Source organism: Sapajus apella, unplaced genomic scaffold (genome assembly GCF_009761245.1).
Source record: "Sapajus apella isolate SASKATOON/1434 unplaced genomic scaffold, GSC_monkey_1.0 scaffold113, whole genome shotgun sequence".
Classification (NCBI taxonomy): Eukaryota; Metazoa; Chordata; class Mammalia; order Primates; family Cebidae; genus Sapajus; species Sapajus apella.
In genome coordinates this window covers 5691360-5710158 of record NW_022437053.1, presented here as the reverse complement: position 1 = coordinate 5710158, position 18799 = coordinate 5691360, and the positions used below count along the sequence as shown (strand labels likewise).

The following is an 18799-nucleotide window of genomic DNA, read 5'->3' as shown; positions in this document are numbered from 1 at the left end:
GGAGAATTGCCTGAACCCAGGAGGCGGAGGTTGCGGTGAGCCGAGATGGCGCCATTGCACTCCAGCCTGGGTTCAGGCAATTCTCCTGTCTCAGCCTCCCGAGTAGCTGGGATTACAGGCACGCACCACCATGCCCAGCTAATTTTTTGTTTTTTTTGTAGAGACGGGGTTTCGCCATGTTGACCAGGATGGTCTCGATCTCTTGACCTCGTGATCCACCCACCTTGGTCTCCCAAAGTGCTGGGATTACAGGCTTGAGCCACCGCGCCCGGCCCATTTTTTAATTAAATTTGTATTTTTAACCCATTCATATCTCTCAAAATCAAAAAACTACAGAGGATTTACACAGAAAAATCTAAATTAGTCTTCCTGCACCACTTCCCCAGCCAGTGGGTTCCCCTCCCCAGAGACAGCCAGGTCCTCGGCTTCTTAGACATCCTTCCAGATAGAGTTCAGCACACACAAGCAATGCGTATACATATACCCATACCTAACAGTCATTACTCTACTCTCTTCAAATATTTCTAATTTAAATTTGGAGGATAATAGTATAAAAATATGAAGAGCTTCTTGGTTTTTTATTTGTTGTTTTTCTGAGACAGAGTCTCGCTCTGTTGCCCAGGCTGGAGTGCAGTGGTGTGATCTCGGCTCACTGCAACCTTTGCCTCCTGGGTTCAAGCAATTGTCCTGCCTCAGCCTCCTGAGTAGCTGGGACTACAGGCACATGCCACCACACCCGGCTAATTTTTTGTATTTTTAATAGAGGCAGGGTTTCACCATGTTGACCAGGCTGCTCTTGAACTCCTGGCCTCAGGTGATCTGCCCACCTTAGCTTCCCAAAATTCTGGTATTACAGGCATGAGCTGGGATTATACCACACCCGACCATGTAGGGTAGGTTCTTATAAATGGAATTGCCATGTGTGATTTTGCTGAGTTTTGCCACTTTACTTTATGGGGAGGTACACGTAAACAAATGTATATTTTTGTTAGCCATGTAGATGAATACCTGTTTCCTCACACCCTTGACATCTGTGTGTTGTTAGACATTTTGATCCTCACCATTATGGCAGATGTAAAATGGTAACCCATGTAGCTTTTTACCCTTAACTTTTAGTTTGAATTACCACAGAAAATAATACAGAGAGGTTCTGTGTTCCCATTACTTTGCTTCCCCCGGTGGCAAAACCTCACATAGTTGCAGTACATGATCAAAACTGGGAGACTGACACTGGCACGGCCCATTAGCCAAGCTGCAGACCTGACACAGTTTACCAGTGTTGCAGGAACTTGCTTTGAGCAGGGGTGGGTGTAGTATTTTCTTGTGTAGTTCCAAGCCGTTTTATCACATGTCTGGGTCCACATGGTGACTTCCATGTTGAGGTGCCAGCTGTGCCATCGCCTCACAGGAGCTTGTGCAGCCCTCTGTAGGCAGAGCCTCCCGCACTAACATTGGCCCATGAGGAGGTGTTCTGTTTTACCTTGTATAATTTTAATTTGCATTCTTTTATTATAAGTAAGGTAGCGTGACTTTCTGTGTGTTTTAGAACCACTCATCTTTCCTTTTCTGTGAACTGTCAGTTCCTTTGTATATTATTTTTCTGCTGAGTTATCTTTTTCTCCATGACTTGCAGGAGTTCTTCCTTAGGGAAGTTAGGTCCCTGTGATGTGAGATCAAAATCCACCATCCTTCATTTTCCCCTGCCTGTCCTTAAACCTGATGATTTGCCAGCATTTATGTCACATTTTAGATGCACGTATTTTTCCTTGCTATTGAGTTGATTTGTTGATATTTGCAGATGCTACAATAACTCTTGCAATAGTGGTGGACAAGTTGTCACCTCGATTGGCTCAGCTCAAGGTTCTGCACAGAGTGTTCAGTACCGGAGTAGCAGAAGTTCCACCTGATACTCGAAACGTCGTCCGGGCCTCCCACCTGCTCAACACCCTGTACAAGGCCATTCTCGAATACGACAATGTTGGAGAGGCCTCTGAGCAAACCGTATGTGAGACTTCTGCCTGAAGTGTGACTCTGTTCTCCACAGCAGAGGGGTGGGAGACAGCTGGTCATGGTTCTGTGTTCAATGATACTCAAATGGTGACTCGTCAGACAGTTCAGAGTTTTCAAATCAACTTCCAAATTTGAGGCCGTAGGAAACTAACTCTTCAGTTCTAATTGCCAAGACCCTCAGAAGGATGAGGCAAGGGCAAAGCAACATGTGAGAAATACCTAGCTGATGTGTATAGATATTTACAATAATGCTTTCTTATATAAAACTAAGTCTGTTACGTGAAGTATCTGAAGTGGTCACATTCACAGAAACAAAGTGGAATGTGGTTACCAAGGACTGGGGAATAGGGAGCTGTTATTTAATGGGTACAGAGTTTCAATTATACGACATGAAAACGTTCTGGAGATTTGTCACAACAATGTGAATGTACTTAAAAATGTTGAGGGTGGGGCACAGCGGCTCATGCCTATAATCCCAACACTTTGGGAGGCCAAGGGAGGACTGCTTAAGCCCAGGAGTTTGAGACTTGCCTGGCCAATATAGAGAGACCCTGTCTTTAAAAAAATAAATTACAATTTAAAAAACAAATAGGTAAGATGATAAATTTTATGTTATATATTTTATATTGTATGTAAAAAATACAAATCTACGCCAGACATGGTGGCTCACGCCTGTAGTCCCAGCTACTTAGGAGTCTGAGGTGAGAGGATCACTTGAGCCCAGGAATTTGAGACCAGCCTGGGCAGCATACTGAGACCCTGTCTCTACAGAAAATTTTAACAGTAGCCAGGTGTGCTGATGCCAGGAATTTGAGACCAGTCTGGCCAACATGGTGAAACCCAGTCTCTACAAAAAATACCAAAATTAGCCGAGTATGGTGGTGAACACCTATAGTCCCAGCTACTCGGGAGGCTGAGACAGGAGAATCACTTGAACCCAGGAGGCTGCAGTGAGCTGAGATCATGCCACTACACTCCAGCCTGGGTGATAGAGCGACACTCTGTCTCAAAAAATAGCGAGCTGTGGAGTAGTGGCCATGCCTGTGATCCCAGGTGCTCGAGAGGCTGAGGCAGGAAGATTGTGTGAGTGTGGAAGGTCGAGGCTCCAGCGAGCCATGTTTGCACCACTGTACTTCAGCTTGGGTGACAGAGCAAGACCCTTCCTCAAACAACATATAGATTAAAAGATCTACCTAGAGGCTGTAATTTAGAAAGCTACAGTTTTATTTGGGTATGTATATTAGGTATATTTTCCAGTTTGTTTGTATAACGTTTTTTCTCACCAATTTAATACTGCATTTCAATATAAAAGAGATTGATTTTTCTCTCAGCACTGCCATTTTTATTCTCCGAGAGTTACCGGAATTAAGTAATTTCCTCACTCTTAATAGACATCTTGCTAGTAGTACGATTTAGATAGGGACACCTTGCTCACCTTCCAGGGCTGTCTCAGGTCACACCTGCCTCTGTGTCATTTTCACACTCAAGTTTCCCAATCTGGACTGCAAACAATATGATCAGTATGATCCTTCCATGCTTAGTTGAGTTTTTAATAAGGATTTTATAGTATATGTTTTTGGATTTTTTAAATTTCAAGGCATTTCAGAAATGTTTAAACCTCCTTCTGTTCTAGTGGCCAGGGAGCCCTGATAGCTGACTGTGCACAATCTCTGCCTCAGGTCTCCCTCCTGTTCTCTCTCTGGGTGGAAACGGTGCGGCCTTACCTGCAGACAGTGGATGAGTGGATCGTGCATGGGCACCTGTGGGATGGCGCCAGGGAGTTCATCATCCAGAGGTGAGCTGCAGCAGAGCACAAGGTCGCTGGGGGCTGGCGTCACCAGTTTGTTCCCCGTGAAAGTCAAATCTTTAATTACAAACGGTACTAAGAAAGTACAGTCCACATCACAAAAGTTGTCATCGTAGGCTAGTTCTATTTCATTTTTATGGAAGATGTCAGTAATACCAGCCAATTATTGTCCAGGTTTTGTCAGTTCACAACTTTTAAGCAAATTGTATTTTTGGATGATAGTGTATTTATGGCTAGCTAGTATACACTGCTTCCCATAAAATGAGTTTAGGTGGTATCAGATGGTTTCCACTATTTCCAGTGTAAAATATCAGTAAAGAGATACAGAAATACTATAGAATGTGCCTCTAATACATTTATTGCTCAGAATTAGCTACTCATTTCTTTTACCTTACTATAATTTTTTTACTGTTCTCTGAAGTGAATGAATTCAACCAATACCTTAATATAATATTTAGTAAAATAATTAAGGAAAACTTAATCCATTTATGACAATTCCCTTCAGTTACTTAATTTTTCTGAACAGAATCATATAAACTATAATGTAGAGCTATTCGTACTCTTTTAACCCAAATTTAAATGGTGTGGTGTATTTAGCCTTAGATGTGTGGTTTCTATTGATAGCTATCCATTGACTGCATCAGGAAGGGTAACTTTAAGTCCCTAGTGTTCTGGAAGCGTAGCAATATGTATGCAATGCTCACATAAGTGAAATGACCTCCCTTCAACGTAGTCTCTTGTCTGTCACTGTGTCCTGATTCATCAGTCTCACATGAGAATTTCTGTGAAAAATGGGACTCTGACTGTTCTTATAGGGTGATGATTGACCATCATTTTATTGTTAAAAGTAGTCCAGTTAAGAATCTTGGTAGGGAAAATGGTAGAGAAGTCTGCAAATTAGTTTCACAGGGATGGTATATGGGAAAAACTTTTACTCTACTTCTAAAGAGTGCCAAATTAGTCGTATTTTAAATAATTCCAATTCAGGAAACTGTTTCTACTTACTTAAATTTTACCTATACTGTTCAAAGTACTTGTTCGCTTTTGTCTTTAGACTTAGATCAGATTAAAACTGCCCCATTTGCCTAAAGATTGTTGCAGTTTACTAATAATTAATATTATGTTGGCCAGCGCGGTGGCTCAAGCCTGTAATCCCAGCACTTTGGGAGGCCAAGGCGGGTGGATCACGAGGTCAAGAGATCGAGACCATCCTGGTCAACATGGTGGAACCCCGTCTCTACTAAAAATACAAAAAATTAGCTGGGCATGGTGGTGCGTGCCTGTAGTCCCAGCTACTCAGGAGGCTGAGGCAGGAGAATTGCCTGAACCCAGGAGGCGGAGGTTGCGGTGAGCCGAGATGGCGCCATTGCACTCCAGCCTGGGTAACGAGCGAAACTCCGCCTCAAAAAAAAAAAAAAAAAAAATTATGTTTTATAATGTCTGGACAACAAACTAGAGCAAGTATACTGCTTTTAAGGAAGAGAAGTTAAAGTTTAAAATTATTTTGAATCTCTTTAGAAACAAAAATGTTCCAGTTAATCACAGAGACTTCTGGTATGCAACTTACACGTTATACAGCGTGTCAGAAAAGACAGAAAGTGAAGAAAAAATGAATGATAATGCGAGTGCGAGTTCCGGCAGTGACCAGGGGCCCTCCAGCAGGCAGCACACCATGGTGTCATTCCTCAAACCGGTCCTGAAGCAGATCATAATGGCTGGCAAGTCCATGCAGCTGCTGAAGAACCTGCAGTGTGCAGAGAGCACCACCTGCCAGGCCGCAGCCAGAGGTACCTGTTCCGTGTTCCTGTGTCTTCCTCGGTGTTGGGACACCTGACCCTACTCCCTCTTGTCATCCTGATACCTGATTATTTTGTAGTTTGTAAGTCATCACACCCTCTTATTTCAGTGGTAATTATCAATCGTGATTGAATTAATAATCATGCTGCCCTTGATTTTTAAAAAAGATCGTCTTATTGAAAACTCTTAGGGCTGTGTTTAAAAAGGCAGTGACAATAAGTTCCACATTCATTTTCCTCACTCCAGATTCCTTAGGACTGGAATTTTAAAAAATAATTCCCTGCCATTTGTTTTCTTTTATTGTTTTTTTTGTTTGTTTGTTTGTTTGTTTATTTGTTTGTTTGTTTGTTTTGAGACGGAGTTTCGCTCTTGTTACCCAGGCTGGAGTGCAATGGCGCGATCTCGGCTCACCGCAACCTCCGCCTCCTGGGTTCAGGCAATTCTCCTGCCTCAGCCTCCTGAGTAGCTGGGATTACAGGCACGCACCACCATGCCCAGCTAATTTTTTGTAGTTTTAGTAGAGACAGGGTTTCACCATGTTGACCAGGATGGTCTTGATCTCTTGACCTTGTGATCCACCCACCTCGGCCTCCCAAAGTGCTGGGATTACAGGCTTGAGCCACCGCGCCCGGCCTTCTTTTATTGTTTTTATAAACTGACACCATAGTTGTACATATTCGTGGAGTACATGGGGTTTTTGATACATTTATGTAGTAGTTCAGGATAATTAGCATTTCCAGCACCTCAAACATTGACCACTCCTTTATGTTGGGAACATTCAGTATCCTCCTCTTAGCTGTATGCAGCTCTATATTATTAACTGTAGTCATCCCATAGTGATACAGAACACTAAAACTTATTCTTTCCAGCTAGCCATTTGTATCCTTTAACAAATATCTTCCTTCCTTCACCTACAAAATCCAGCATCTCGTATCCTGTTCTACTTTTTACTAACATGAGATAAACATTTTTTAGCTACCACACATAAGTGAAAACATGCAGTGTTTAACTTCCTGTTCCTGGCTTATTTCACTTCACATAATGTTCACCATTTCCATCAATGTTGCCGCAAACAACAGGATTCATTCTTTTTTATCTCTGAGTTCTGAGTGTGTGTGTGTACACAATTTCTTTACCCATTCATCTGTTGTTGGACACCGAGGGCGATTCCATATCTTGGCTGTGTGAATAGTGCTGCAGTAAACATGGGGATGCAGATGTCTCTTTGTTATCCTGATTCCTTTCCTTTGGGTAAATGCCCACCAGTGGGATTGCTATATCAGATAGTAGTTCTCTTTGTATTTTTTTGAGGAACCTTCAAACTGTTCTCCATAGTGTCTGCACTAGTTTATATTCCCATCAACGTTGTGTCAGAGCTCCCTTTTCTCCACATCCTCACCAGTGTTTGTTATTTTTTGTCTTTGTGATAAATAGCCATCTTGACTGGGCTGAAATGTTACCTCATTGTGGTTTGACTTGCATTTTCCCTAGTAATTAGTGATGCTGTGCATTTTCTCATCTATTCATTGGCCATTTGTATGACTTCTTTGGAGAAATGTCTCTTCGGATCTTTTGCCTTTTTATTTTCTTTTTTTTTTTCGAGACAGGGTTTCACTCCCATCACCCAGGCTGGAGTGCAGTGGTATGATCTTGGCTCACTGCAAGCTCTGCCTCCCTGGCTCAAGTGATTCTCCTGCCTCAGCCTCCTGAGTAGTTGGGGTTACAGACACCCACCACCACGCCCAGTTAATTTTCTGTGTTTTTAGTAGAGACGGGATTTCACCATGTTAGCCAGACTGATCTGAACTCCTGACCTCAGGTGATCCGCCCGTCTTGGCCTCCCAAAGTGCTGGGATTAGAAGCATCAGCCACCGCACCTGGCCTCATTCGTTGAATTCTTTCACTGTAAAATTTACTTGTTTGTTAAATACCTATTTTTGTTGAACTTCTCATTCAAAACATTCTTTTCCTGATTTTATTGCATGTTTACTTGTATTCTTGTGTCTCACTGAGTTTCCTTTTTAATTCTGAATTATTTTTCTGACATTTCCTGTATTTCCTTATTGTAGTCTCTTACTGGAGAGTTACTGTTTTCCTTGGGAGGTGTCATTTTTTTTTTGCCTTTTCATGTTTGATGTATTCTACATTGATTTCTACACATCTGGTGGGAAAGTCACCTTTTCCAGTTTTATGGAGTACGTTTTGTAGGGAAAGAATTATTCCTATGAATGGGTCTTGGAGTGTCAGTTCAGTGAAATGCATTGGCCTTGGTTCTGGATGAATGCAGCAGCGCAGCCTCCATGTACTTTCTACAGTTATAATCCACTTCAGTGATGTTTCCAAGTACCTCAGTGACCTACACTGAGGGAGTTTGCAGCAACAGTGGCACAACTGGCCAGGTGTGATGGCTCACGCCTGTAATCCCAGCACTTTGGGAGGCCAAGGCAGGTGGATCACTTGAGGTCAGGAGTTTGAGACCACCCTGGCCAATATGCCAAAACCCTGTCTCTACCAAAAATATAAAAATTAGCTGGATGTGGTGGCACATGCCTGTAATCCCAGCTACTTGGGAGGCTGAGGCATGAGAGTCACTGGAACCCAGAAGGCAGAGGTTGCAGTGACCCAAATGATGCCACTATGCCCCAGCCTGGGCAGCAGAGCAATACTGTCTCAAAACAAAAAAACAGTAGCCTGGCTTTGCTGGGGTGGTCTTACTGGACTGTTTCTCAGGTTAGGGGTATGTGCACGTACACATTGGTTTGGCCGGGTTGGAACCACAGGCTGTTACTCTGGCCAGGAACATGAGCATGTGGTTGCTTGGCCAGCCTATAGGCATACCTGCCTGCCAGCAATAGCCCAAGGGGCTATTTCACAGGCCTGGGATATGTGCACAAGACGAGTTGGCAGGCCTGGGGGCTCCATGAGGACAGTCTACAGAGTCATTTTTCAAGCCTCAAACATGAGCACACGCTTCTCAGCTCTCCTGGGACTATGTTTGCTGGGGCTGGCCTACAAGGCTGTTTCTCAGGCCCAGGATGTGGGTACACAGCTGCTTGGCTAGCCGGGATGCATGTCTGCCTGGACAGTCCAGGGGTCTCTTTCTCAGGCCTGGGACATGGTCACATGGCTTGTTGGCAGGCCTAGATATGTATTTGCCAGTGGCAACCCATGAGCCTGCTTCTTAGTCCCAGCATATAGGTAGAAGGCTACTTGGCTGAGTTGGGGGTGTGTTTACTGGGGTGGACTTTAAGGCTCTTTCTCAGGTTTGGGATACGGGTGCCAAGCTGCTTTGCTGGGTTAGAGACATGCCCACCAAGGGCAGACCACAGGGCTGTTTGGCAGGCCCAGTATGCAGGCCTATGGCTGCTCAGCTGGCCTGGGGCCGTGACTTCCAGGCACTGCCTGTGGGGTTTCTTCTCAAGCCAAGAATGCAGCGCAAAACCGCTCAAGAAGCCTAGGTGCATGCCTGCCAGGGCAGCCTCTATGGCTGTTTCTCAGATGCTGAATGCTGGCCAGGGTCACTGGGTAGGCCACAGGCCTGTCTGTAAGGGATCGGTGCTATGGGGCTGTTTTTCAGTTCCTGAGCACAGCTCTGTAGCTGCTCCACCAGCCTAGAGGCTTGTCAGCTGGTAGAAAGCTCAGGGTGTTCCCACACTCTGGAGGTGGCACAGCAGTTTGGCCAGCTCAATTCAAGGGTGGGTTCAGTCTGTCAGGGCTGCCAGACAGTGCAGTGGCAGGGGGTGGTTTTCCTGCTGTGCAGGACCAGAATCTCAGCTGATGCTGGGCCCAGGCTCCACACAGCTGGGATTGTGGTATTCAGCCACCCCTGTGGCTGGAGTGCAGAAGAGGTGCAGTGGCTACTGGCCCAGAGGAGGGCGTGCTCCAGAGGTGATCCTGGTCTTGAGGTGGTGCCGTGCTGCAGCAGCTTGGCTCAGAGAGGGGGTGGCAAAGACATCTTGTGCTCCTAACCCGGGGCAAGGCAGCTGCGTGCATTCCCAGCAGCTCTCCAAACTGGGCTCAGAGCTCGTGGGTACTGTGGAATCCTCTTATAGTAAGGACCGTAGGTGTTTGTGGGGGCTGGTGGGTTTCTTCTGCTTCCCTTACCCAACAATAGGAAGTCCTTCTTGACTCCAGACCAGCCTAATCTGCAAAGGGAAGACGGGGCTGCAGAGGCTGGAAGCCTCCACACTGCCCTCCTGTACCTCAGTCACCAACAGTGTGTCACACTCCTCCACTGCAGCCCAGCACTCTCCTTTCAACCCCAGTTAGATCTTAACTGTTGATTTGTTGTCTTGGTCCTCTCTTGCAGTAGGGGTAGGAGTGTCCCCAGGCAGCTGCCTTGTAGGCATCACTTCCTCTGGATTTTTTTTTTTTTTTGAGACTGAGTCTCATTCTGTTGCCTGGGCTGGAGTGCCGTGGCATGATCTGCAACCTCTACCTCCCGGGTTCAAGTGATTCTCATGCCTCAGATTCCCAAGTAGTTGGGACTTGAGGCCACCACTCCTGGCTAATTTTTGTATTTTTAGTAGAGACAGGATTTCACCACGTTGGCCAACCTGGTCTTGAACTCCTGACCTCAGGTGATCCACCTGCATCAGCCTCCCAAAGGACTGGGATTACAGGTGTGAGCCATCACGGCCAGCCTCTCTGTCATTTCTTAATGCAGTGCAGCGTTTAACCCTTGAGGACCATGAACCATGGCTGTTAAGAATTTGTTGATGAGCAGTTCTGACTCGATCACAGATTTCAAGAAAATGAAGTTTTATCCTGTAATCCCAGCACTTTGGGAGGCCGAGGTGGATGGATCACGAAGTCAGGAGATCAAGACCATCCTGGCCAACATGGTGAAACCCCGTCACTACTAAAAGTACAGAAATTAGCTGGGCGTGGTGGTGCGTGCCTGTAATCCCCACTATCAGGAGGCTGAGGCAGGAGAACTGCTTGAACCAGGGAGACAGAGGTTGCTGTGAACGGAGATCGTGCCGCTGCACTTCAGCCTGGCGGCATAGCAGTGCTCTGTCTCTAAAAGAAAATAGTTTCATCGACTCACTAAAGCGGCTTGGAAGATAGATGTAGCCTTATTTATGCATCTCAATCATCTCAATGTTATATTAATTATATTATTATATCTACTTGAAATAAATAGATGCAATACTTATTTTCATTTTGTGGAGTATTTACTTCTTATGTAATGAGCTTTCCAGAGCCACTGTCAGAAGTGTTTTTTCCAGTGAGACTATGACTCCTATCAGTGTTATCATAGTGTTGTACAATATGGTAATAACTTTGAAGTATTCTGACTAGAATTTTACTATGTTCGGAAAAAACATAGCTTATATGTTGTGATTCTATGAACATTGCAGTTGTTTAACAGAGGATCTAAAAATGTTTAGTTTTGCTACACTGTAAAGGTAAAAGTAAAGAAATAGGGATTAACCCTCCTAGAGCAAAGGGAAAATAGCAGGCTGAATTAGAATGATATTATTTAATATTTCTCCTTTTTTTTTTTGAGACAGGTTTCATTCCCATTGCCCAAACTGAACTGGAGTGCAGTGGCATGATCTGGTCTCACTGCAACCTTCGCAAGTTTTACCTCCCAAACTTGCTCAAGTAATCTCATGCCCCAGCCTCCCAAGTAGCTGGGACCACAGGTTCATGTCACCACGCCTGGCTAATTTAATATTTCTTGGGCCAAGCGTCGTGGTTCACATCTGTAATCCTAGACTTTGGGAAGCTGAGGCAGGTGGATCACTTGAGGCCAAGAGTTTGAGACCAGCCTGACCAACATGGTGAAACCCTGTCTCTACTAAAAAAAAAAAAAATACAAAATTAGCCTGGCGTGGTGGCACACTCCTGTAATCCCAGCACTTTGGGAGACTGAGGCAGGAGAATTGCTTGAACCCGAGAGGCAGAGGTTGCAGTGAGCTGAGATCGTGCCATTGCACTCCAGCCTGGGCGGCAAGAGCAAAACTCCGTCTCGAAAAATGTTACTTAATATGATTAAACAGAGCATAGTTCACATTACATATTTCTTTATGTTTCAGATGCAGAAAGAAAAAGCTTATACACTCTCTTTCTGGAATCTGTACAGTCACGGCTTCGACACGGAGAAGATTCCACTCCACATGTTCTCACTGAGCAACAGGCAACCAAAGAGAACCTAATTAAGATGCAGTCCATTGCTGAAAGGCATCTTGAACTGGATGATGTTCACGATCCACTGCTTGCCATTAACTTTGCAAGGTGATAACACACCTGCAGGATTGTCAGTGATTGAAATGGCATAATCTGTGCAATGTTTGGTAACTGTTTATTTCTGGAAGGTCGGGCTTTCCAGGGCCACAAACAAAACACTTGGAGGCTATCCTTTTGTTTTGTTATATTTTGTTTTGTTTTGTTTTTTCCTTCTTTTTTTTTGTTTTTGAGACACAGTCTTGTTCTGTCACCAGAGCTGGAGTGCAGTCGTGCGATCTTGGCTCACTGCAACCTCTGCCTCCTGGGTTCAAACAATTCTCCTGCCTCAGCCTCTCGAGTAGCTGGGACACGTGCGCCACCACACCCAGCTAATTCTGTTTGTATTTTAGTAGACACAGTGTTTCACCATGTTGGCCAGGATGGTCTCGATCTCCTGACCTTGTGATCCAATGGCCTCGGCCTCCAAAAGTGCTGGGATTGCAGGCGTGAGCCACCACGCCCAGCCTTGTTTTGTTTTTGAGACAGAGCCTCTGTGTCTCCCAGGATGGAGTGCAGTGGTGTGGTCTTGGCTCACTGCAACCTCCGCCTCACAGGTTAAGCAGTTCTCATGTCTTAGCCTCCCAAGTATCTGGACTGCAGACGTGCACCACCATGCCTGGCTAAATTTTTGTATTTTCAGGGTTTCATCATGTTGACCAGGCTGGTCTCAAACTCCTGCCTTCAGGTGATATACCCACCTTGGCCTCCCAAAGTGCTGAGATTATCGGCATGAGCCACCATGCCCTGCCTGTCTTTTATAATGAGCAGAATACAAAATGTGCTCCCCGATTTCAGGTGTATAGTTTGGATTCTATGTCATTTGTAAAAGTCTGCAGACTTGGCCCTGCCTGTCTTTTATAATGAGCAGAATACAAAATGTGCTCCCCTATTTCAGGTGTATAGTTTGGATTCTATGTCATTTGTAAAAGTCTGCTGACTTGGCCCGGCCACCATGTGGTAGACCTTGTGTCTGTGCCCTCGGGCCCCTGGAAGTGTCATCATTTACCCAGGATGTGCTGAAACTCTGGGCCATGAGTGGGCGGGCCCTGGACATCCATTGAGTCAGGGTCCCCATTGCCATAGGTCCTGGGCTTAAGCTGCTTTTAGGCACTTATCCCAATAGTATAACCCATTATTACCCACACAGTTTTGGGTTGTCTAATGGCCAGCATTTGCTACGTGCACCCCTAATCACTAGAAAGATTGGCTCTAGTACCTGACCGTAGGGAAGTGGCAACTTCAGGAGACTGGTTCTCTCATAGGATATTTTGGGGAGAAAGATTTTTCTCTTTCTGTAATAGTTGGTAACTTCAGGACTAAAGGTAAAAATGGGAATTTGGGGTTTTAAGAGAATTTTGTTGACAGCCACTCATAAAAAGAAGACTCACATTTTTATCTTGAAGGATGTATTTGGAGCAGAGCGACTTTCATGAGAAGTTTGCTGGTGATGATGTATGTGTGGATAGATCATCAGAATCTGTGACATGCCAGACCTTTGAATTAACGCTGAGATCCTGCCTCTATCCTCATATTGATAAGCAGTATCTGGATTGCTGTGGAAATCTCATGCAAACTCTAAAAAAAGATTACAGGTAAAAGAGTAATTTGATTTTGGAAGTAGTAAATAGATGATTGTACTTGAAGAGCAGTTGAGATTATTTTAAAACCTACATTTCAATTCCATTTTTATTAGACTAGGAAATGGATATGCAGTAAACGGTTTTTTAGGAGAAATCAATTGACCATCAATATTTTCTTTTTTTTTTTTTTTTGAGACGGAGTTTCGCTCTTGTTACCCAGGCTGGAGTACAATGGTGCGATCTCGGCTCATCGCAACCTCCGCCTCCTGGGTTCAGGCAATTCTCCTGCCTCAGCCTCCTGAGTCGCTGGGATTACAGGCACGCGCCACCATGCCCAGCTAATTTTTTGTATTTTCAGTAGAGACGGGGTTTCACCATGTTGACCAGGATGGTCTCGATCTCTTGACCTCGTGATCCACCCGCCTCGGCCTCCCAAAGTGCTGGGATTACAGGCTTGAGCCACCGCGCCCGGCCAATATTTTCTTAACTATGTTGTGAAACTTAATTGGTTATTTCTGAGGATCTTTCCCAAAAGAAATATGGGAAAAGCTTGTAGGAAAATGTTACAAAGTTTGTTACCAGAATGAAAAGCACAGAATTACTTAGTGATAGATGACGAGTTCTTTAAACTATGGCATATCCATAAGTATGGCATATATACACCCATGTGCGAACTTTGGAAAGTTCGTAAAAATTATGGCAGTTAAAAGTGGGATATGTAATATGGTAGGAACTAGGAATATTAATGGTAGAAATCCACCATGAATCATGGGATTTGGATTTTTTTTGTTACATTTCTGTGACTGCCCAATTTTCTATAATGTTATAGAAGATCACCTTCTGATGATGAAAGAAAAACCTAGGCTGTTTTTATTCTTGAAACAGGTCTTAAGAGGTGTTAATATTTCTAATTTTAGTAAAGGTAGACTGTAAACTTGTTTCACTAAAAACAGTAGAGTACAAACCCTGGTATTGATCCTGAATCCTGCCTTACAAATGTCAGAGATCTTTGTGTCACTCATGTCCTCTCCATTCAGGTTGGTAGAATACTTGCAAGCCATGAGGAATTTTTTCTTAATGGAAGGAGGAGATACTATGTATGACTTCTACACATCAATTTTTGATAAAATAAGAGAAAAGGAAACCTGGCAGAATGTCTCTTTTCTTAATGTCCAACTCCAGGAAGCCGTAGGACAGCGTTATCCTGAAGATAGTTCACGGTAAAATATGGAAGCCACCTTTGTTTGAATTAGTATAAAATGAACTATGTGCCAGTAAGTCTTCTACAAATTACATATATTGTTTTTCCTTGAAGCATTCCTATGAGTTTTACTAATATTATTTTACATACTAGAAAATTGAGGCCAGGCGTGGTGGCTCACACCTGTAATCCCAGCACTTTGGGAGGCATAGGTGGTGGATCACCTGAGGTCAGGATTTTGAGACCAGTCTAGCCAACATGATGAAACCCCATCTCTACTAAAAATACAAAAATTAGCTGGGCATGGTGGCAAGTACCTGTAATCCCAGCTACTTGGGGGGCTGAAGCAGGAGAATCGCTTGAACCCGGGAGGCAGAGGTTGCTGAGATTGCACCACTGCACTCCAGCCTGGGCAACAAGAATGAGACTCGATGGAAAAGAAAAGAAAATTTGAGGCAGAGGCTAGCTAAGTGACTGTCCCACTAAACAAGAGAAGACATTGAGATGCTACCATATGGCCAAGTGCAGTGGCTCACACCTGTAATCCTAGCACTTTGGGAGTCCGAGGTGGGAGGATTGCTTGAGCTCAGGAGTTTACAACCAGCCTGGACAACATAGTGGAATTGCGTCCCCACATAAAAATAAAAAAGATGCCACCGTCCACCTTGTCAGGGTCTGATGGCACCCTTCACATGCTTGGAGTCAGTGCTTCCTCTGTCTCTCTGAGCTCCCACACATCACCAGGTGTATCAGTCCTGCTTCCTAGAAAAGTCCCCTGAGCTCTCAGGACTGTCTCAGAGCTCCCCAATGGCATCTCTGTCTCTCAGCCTCACTCCTTTCCACCAAAACGGACTTGACCCTCACCATAGTGACCTCAGAGCACCAGCAGCGACTTCCACCACTCATGCCCAGGCTCCCCGTGGGTGCCTGCTAACAGATGGACTACACTTTGTCTCAGGAGGGAGAAGACTACTGTCTGGCTCCATTGTCCCAGCCTCATGACTTGCACATGTACACCATGTTCTCCTGTCTCACTTCACATTTCAGGGATTTCAGAATATTTCTGGTGTCTGCCAGTGCTGTCCTCCCACCTTCCTGTGACATGCTCTCCAGTTGTTGGTCCTGGCAGAGGCCTGCTCACTCCTACATCCCCGTGTCTTCATGTGCTGCACTGGGCTGGGAGTCCCTGCAGGGACGAGAGGCTTTCTATGCCTGCTTAGTGCAGCCCCTAACTTAGTATTCGTATTTGGTAGATGCCCACCGAGCACTGAGTCAGTGCGTACATGTCAGGCCATTAAGAGCTAGAACTTCTGACTAGAGCTTGTGTCATGGATCAGCAGTTCATATGCACACACTGCCCTCTGACAGCTCTGGTATGGAAGTTAACTCCCCACTTTAAACCTTCATGTGCATCCGGGCATCCCCCCTTAGTGCCTCTGACTGTGTAAGAGGACATTATTTCTCAGGAACCACTGATGAGACTATTTTGAGGATTAAATGAGCTAAGGACACATAATAGTTCCTGTCACGTGGACATTTTCATGTTCGTGTTAGTTGCTTGCTTTCCTCTAAGAGTCACATTCAAACCTGTCTCAGGAACTTGTGGATGAAGCCGTGCACAACACCTCTGGTGTAGAAGCAGACTCCACCCCGTCCTGATGGGGCTGCTGAAGCAATGCTGCCATGGCCTGAAGTTAACTGTCTTACCCGGCTTCATCCTTTTTTAATCACTGCCATTGTTAAGTGTCTCTTCCATAACTAAACGCATTATTTAAAAGCTTTCCCCCTCTTCATTATTTCTACATTCAAATTTCTGTTCTGGAATATGTGTCAGAAAAGATACATGTGTTGGAATGTGTGCATTTCTTTTATGAAATGCAGTATTTTGGGGGGAATATTATGTAAATAATACTATTTTAAAAGAGCATTTTTGTATGACATAATGCTTTCACAAACTAAAACAAATTTCTTTTTTTAGTCTATCTATATCTTTTGAAAATGTTGACACAGCCAAGAAGAAACTACCTGTTCATATCTTAGATGGTCTGACCCTCAGCTACAAGGTATATCTTGATATTCTTTGTATGAACAGTGTTTCCTACAAAAAGTAAAACACGCAAGTAATTGGTTACTTTCTATTCTAATTTTGTTTTTATTTCATAGGTCCCATGGCCTGTGGACATTGTTATAAGTTTGGAATGTCAAAAAATTTATAATCAAGTGTTTCTTCTCTTATTGCAAATAAAGTGGGCAAAATATAGCCTGGATGTTTTACTTTTTGGTGGTAAGATTTGTTTTCCGCAGATACATTGTAATTTAATTTAATTTTAGTCCTAATAAAACAGGTTGGTGGGAAAGGGAAGCATATGGGGATGGTGGTTGTTGATCATCTTCAGTGTGTACACAAATGCCAGCATGGTGCATATTCTAGCAGTAGTTTTACGGACGTCAAATACCTGAAAGAAAGATCAGGAAGTTGTATGCACAGTTGATCTGAAATGCAACAACTTGATTAGGAATTTGACCACAATAAATTTTCTTGTGTTATGCAAAAATTTGAAATGACACATTAATGAGAGTTCGTCATGTTTCATGACAGTAGTAAGAAAAGTGATAGAGGGAAATTTTTCCACTGCACCTTCCAGAGGCACTGAGGTTCAGTGTCTGCCACCCCTGCCAGTGCTTTCTGTGGTGCCAGGGCTGCATCCCTCAGTTTCTGCCAGGCTTCATGGTGCAGTGGGGTTTGAGTTGATGATCTTTCTCTCTACTTTGCTCTTCCAATCTTCTGTAGAACTGGTTAGTACTGCTGAAAAACCACAACCTAAAGAAGGCGTTGTACATGAACAAAACACAGTCACTCAGTTCGGACCACAGAAAGAACCAGTGAGACAGCAGATTCATCGCATGTTTCTCTTAAGAGTGAAGCTCATGCATTTCGTGAACAGCTTGCACAACTACATCATGACCAGGGTTTGTGCCTCTCCCATCTGCTTCAGTTCTATCGCCTTATCTATACAGTTGTTCATAGAGAGTTACTTATCATATCTTTATAAATACAAAATACCTACAGACCGTGAAAACGGGACATGTGGCAAATTTAACCATAAAATAACATGGCGGTACGAGGAAGGTTTTTGTAAATATACTGGCATGTGTGTATCCAGAGGCTGCTGTCCCTCCTATCCCGTCACCCTGGGGACAGGCACAGCCACAGCTCCTCTCTTGGAATTGCCTTTGCAATGTGCCACATAGGCCTTTAGGTTTCATTACTGATGACAGCTGTCCCTAAAAAGATGGCTCCAGTGTTTAATACCCCAGATTCACAGGCCATTGTGTGTGGGAGGAAGATGCAGCCAGGTTATATATTTTATTTCTTTTTTCTTTTTCTTTTTCTTTTTTTTTTTTTTTTGAAACGGAGTCTTACTCTGTCGCCCAGGCTGGAGTGCAGTAGCATGATCTCAGCTCACTGCAACCTCCAACTCCTGGGTTTAAGCAGGTTCCTGCCTCACCTTCCCGAGTAGCTGGGATTATAGGCACGTGCCATCACACCCAGCTAACTTTTGTGTTTTTTTTTTGAGACGGAGTTTCGCTCTTGTTGCCCAGGCTGGAGTGCAATGGCGCGATCTCGGCTCACCGCAACCTCCGCCTCCCGGGTTCAGGCAATTCTCCTGCCTCAGCCTCCTGAGTAGCTGGGATTACAGGCACGCACCACTATGCCCAGCTCATTTTTTGTATTTTTAGTAGAGATGGCGTTTCACCATGTTGACCAGGATGGTCTCAATCTCTTGACCTCGTGATCCACCCGCCTCGACCTCCCAAAGTGCTGGGATGACAGGCGTGAGCCACCGCGCCCGGCCAATTTTTGTGTTTTTAGTAGAGACAGGGTTTCACCATCTTGGCCAGGCTGATGTTGAAATTTTGACCTTGTGATCTGCCCGCCTTGGCCTCCCAAAGTGCTGGGATTACAGGCATGAGCCACCGCACCCAGCCTTAAACATTTTTTCTTAAAAACAATTAATAATTCACTGCAAAGTAAATGAAACTGCTCTTCTGATACATCTAAAAGCCAGTTCTAGAGGAAGTTCTGAAAGTAGAGTTCAGAAATTGGAACAGGAGCAGTGTTATTAGAAGACAGCGTGCATTTGGGGTTTCAGTTGTTGTTTATGCCTG

The 18799-nt window shown here is 44.4% G+C and overlaps 1 protein-coding gene across 5 annotated transcripts in view; it reads left to right on the top strand.

Moving 5' to 3' along the window:
* TUBGCP5 (tubulin gamma complex associated protein 5) overlaps positions 1 to 18799 on the top strand; it is a 40369-nt gene that overhangs the window by 17653 nt on the left and 3917 nt on the right. For 3 of the 5 annotated variants that reach the window (XM_032259995.1, XM_032259993.1, XM_032259998.1), the window contains 9 exons: positions 1799 to 2001; positions 3690 to 3805; positions 5336 to 5604; positions 11659 to 11857; positions 13252 to 13440; positions 14466 to 14648; positions 16608 to 16692; positions 16793 to 16913; positions 17421 to 17599. In XM_032259995.1, the coding sequence (XP_032115886.1) occupies positions 1799 to 2001; positions 3690 to 3805; positions 5336 to 5604; positions 11659 to 11857; positions 13252 to 13440; positions 14466 to 14648; positions 16608 to 16692; positions 16793 to 16913; positions 17421 to 17599 (1544 nt within the window). The remainder of the gene's footprint in view (positions 1 to 1798; positions 2002 to 3689; positions 3806 to 5335; positions 5605 to 11658; positions 11858 to 13251; positions 13441 to 14465; positions 14649 to 16607; positions 16693 to 16792; positions 16914 to 17420; positions 17600 to 18799) is intronic. The other 2 variants (XM_032259994.1, XM_032259997.1) reach the window with 2 other exon arrangements.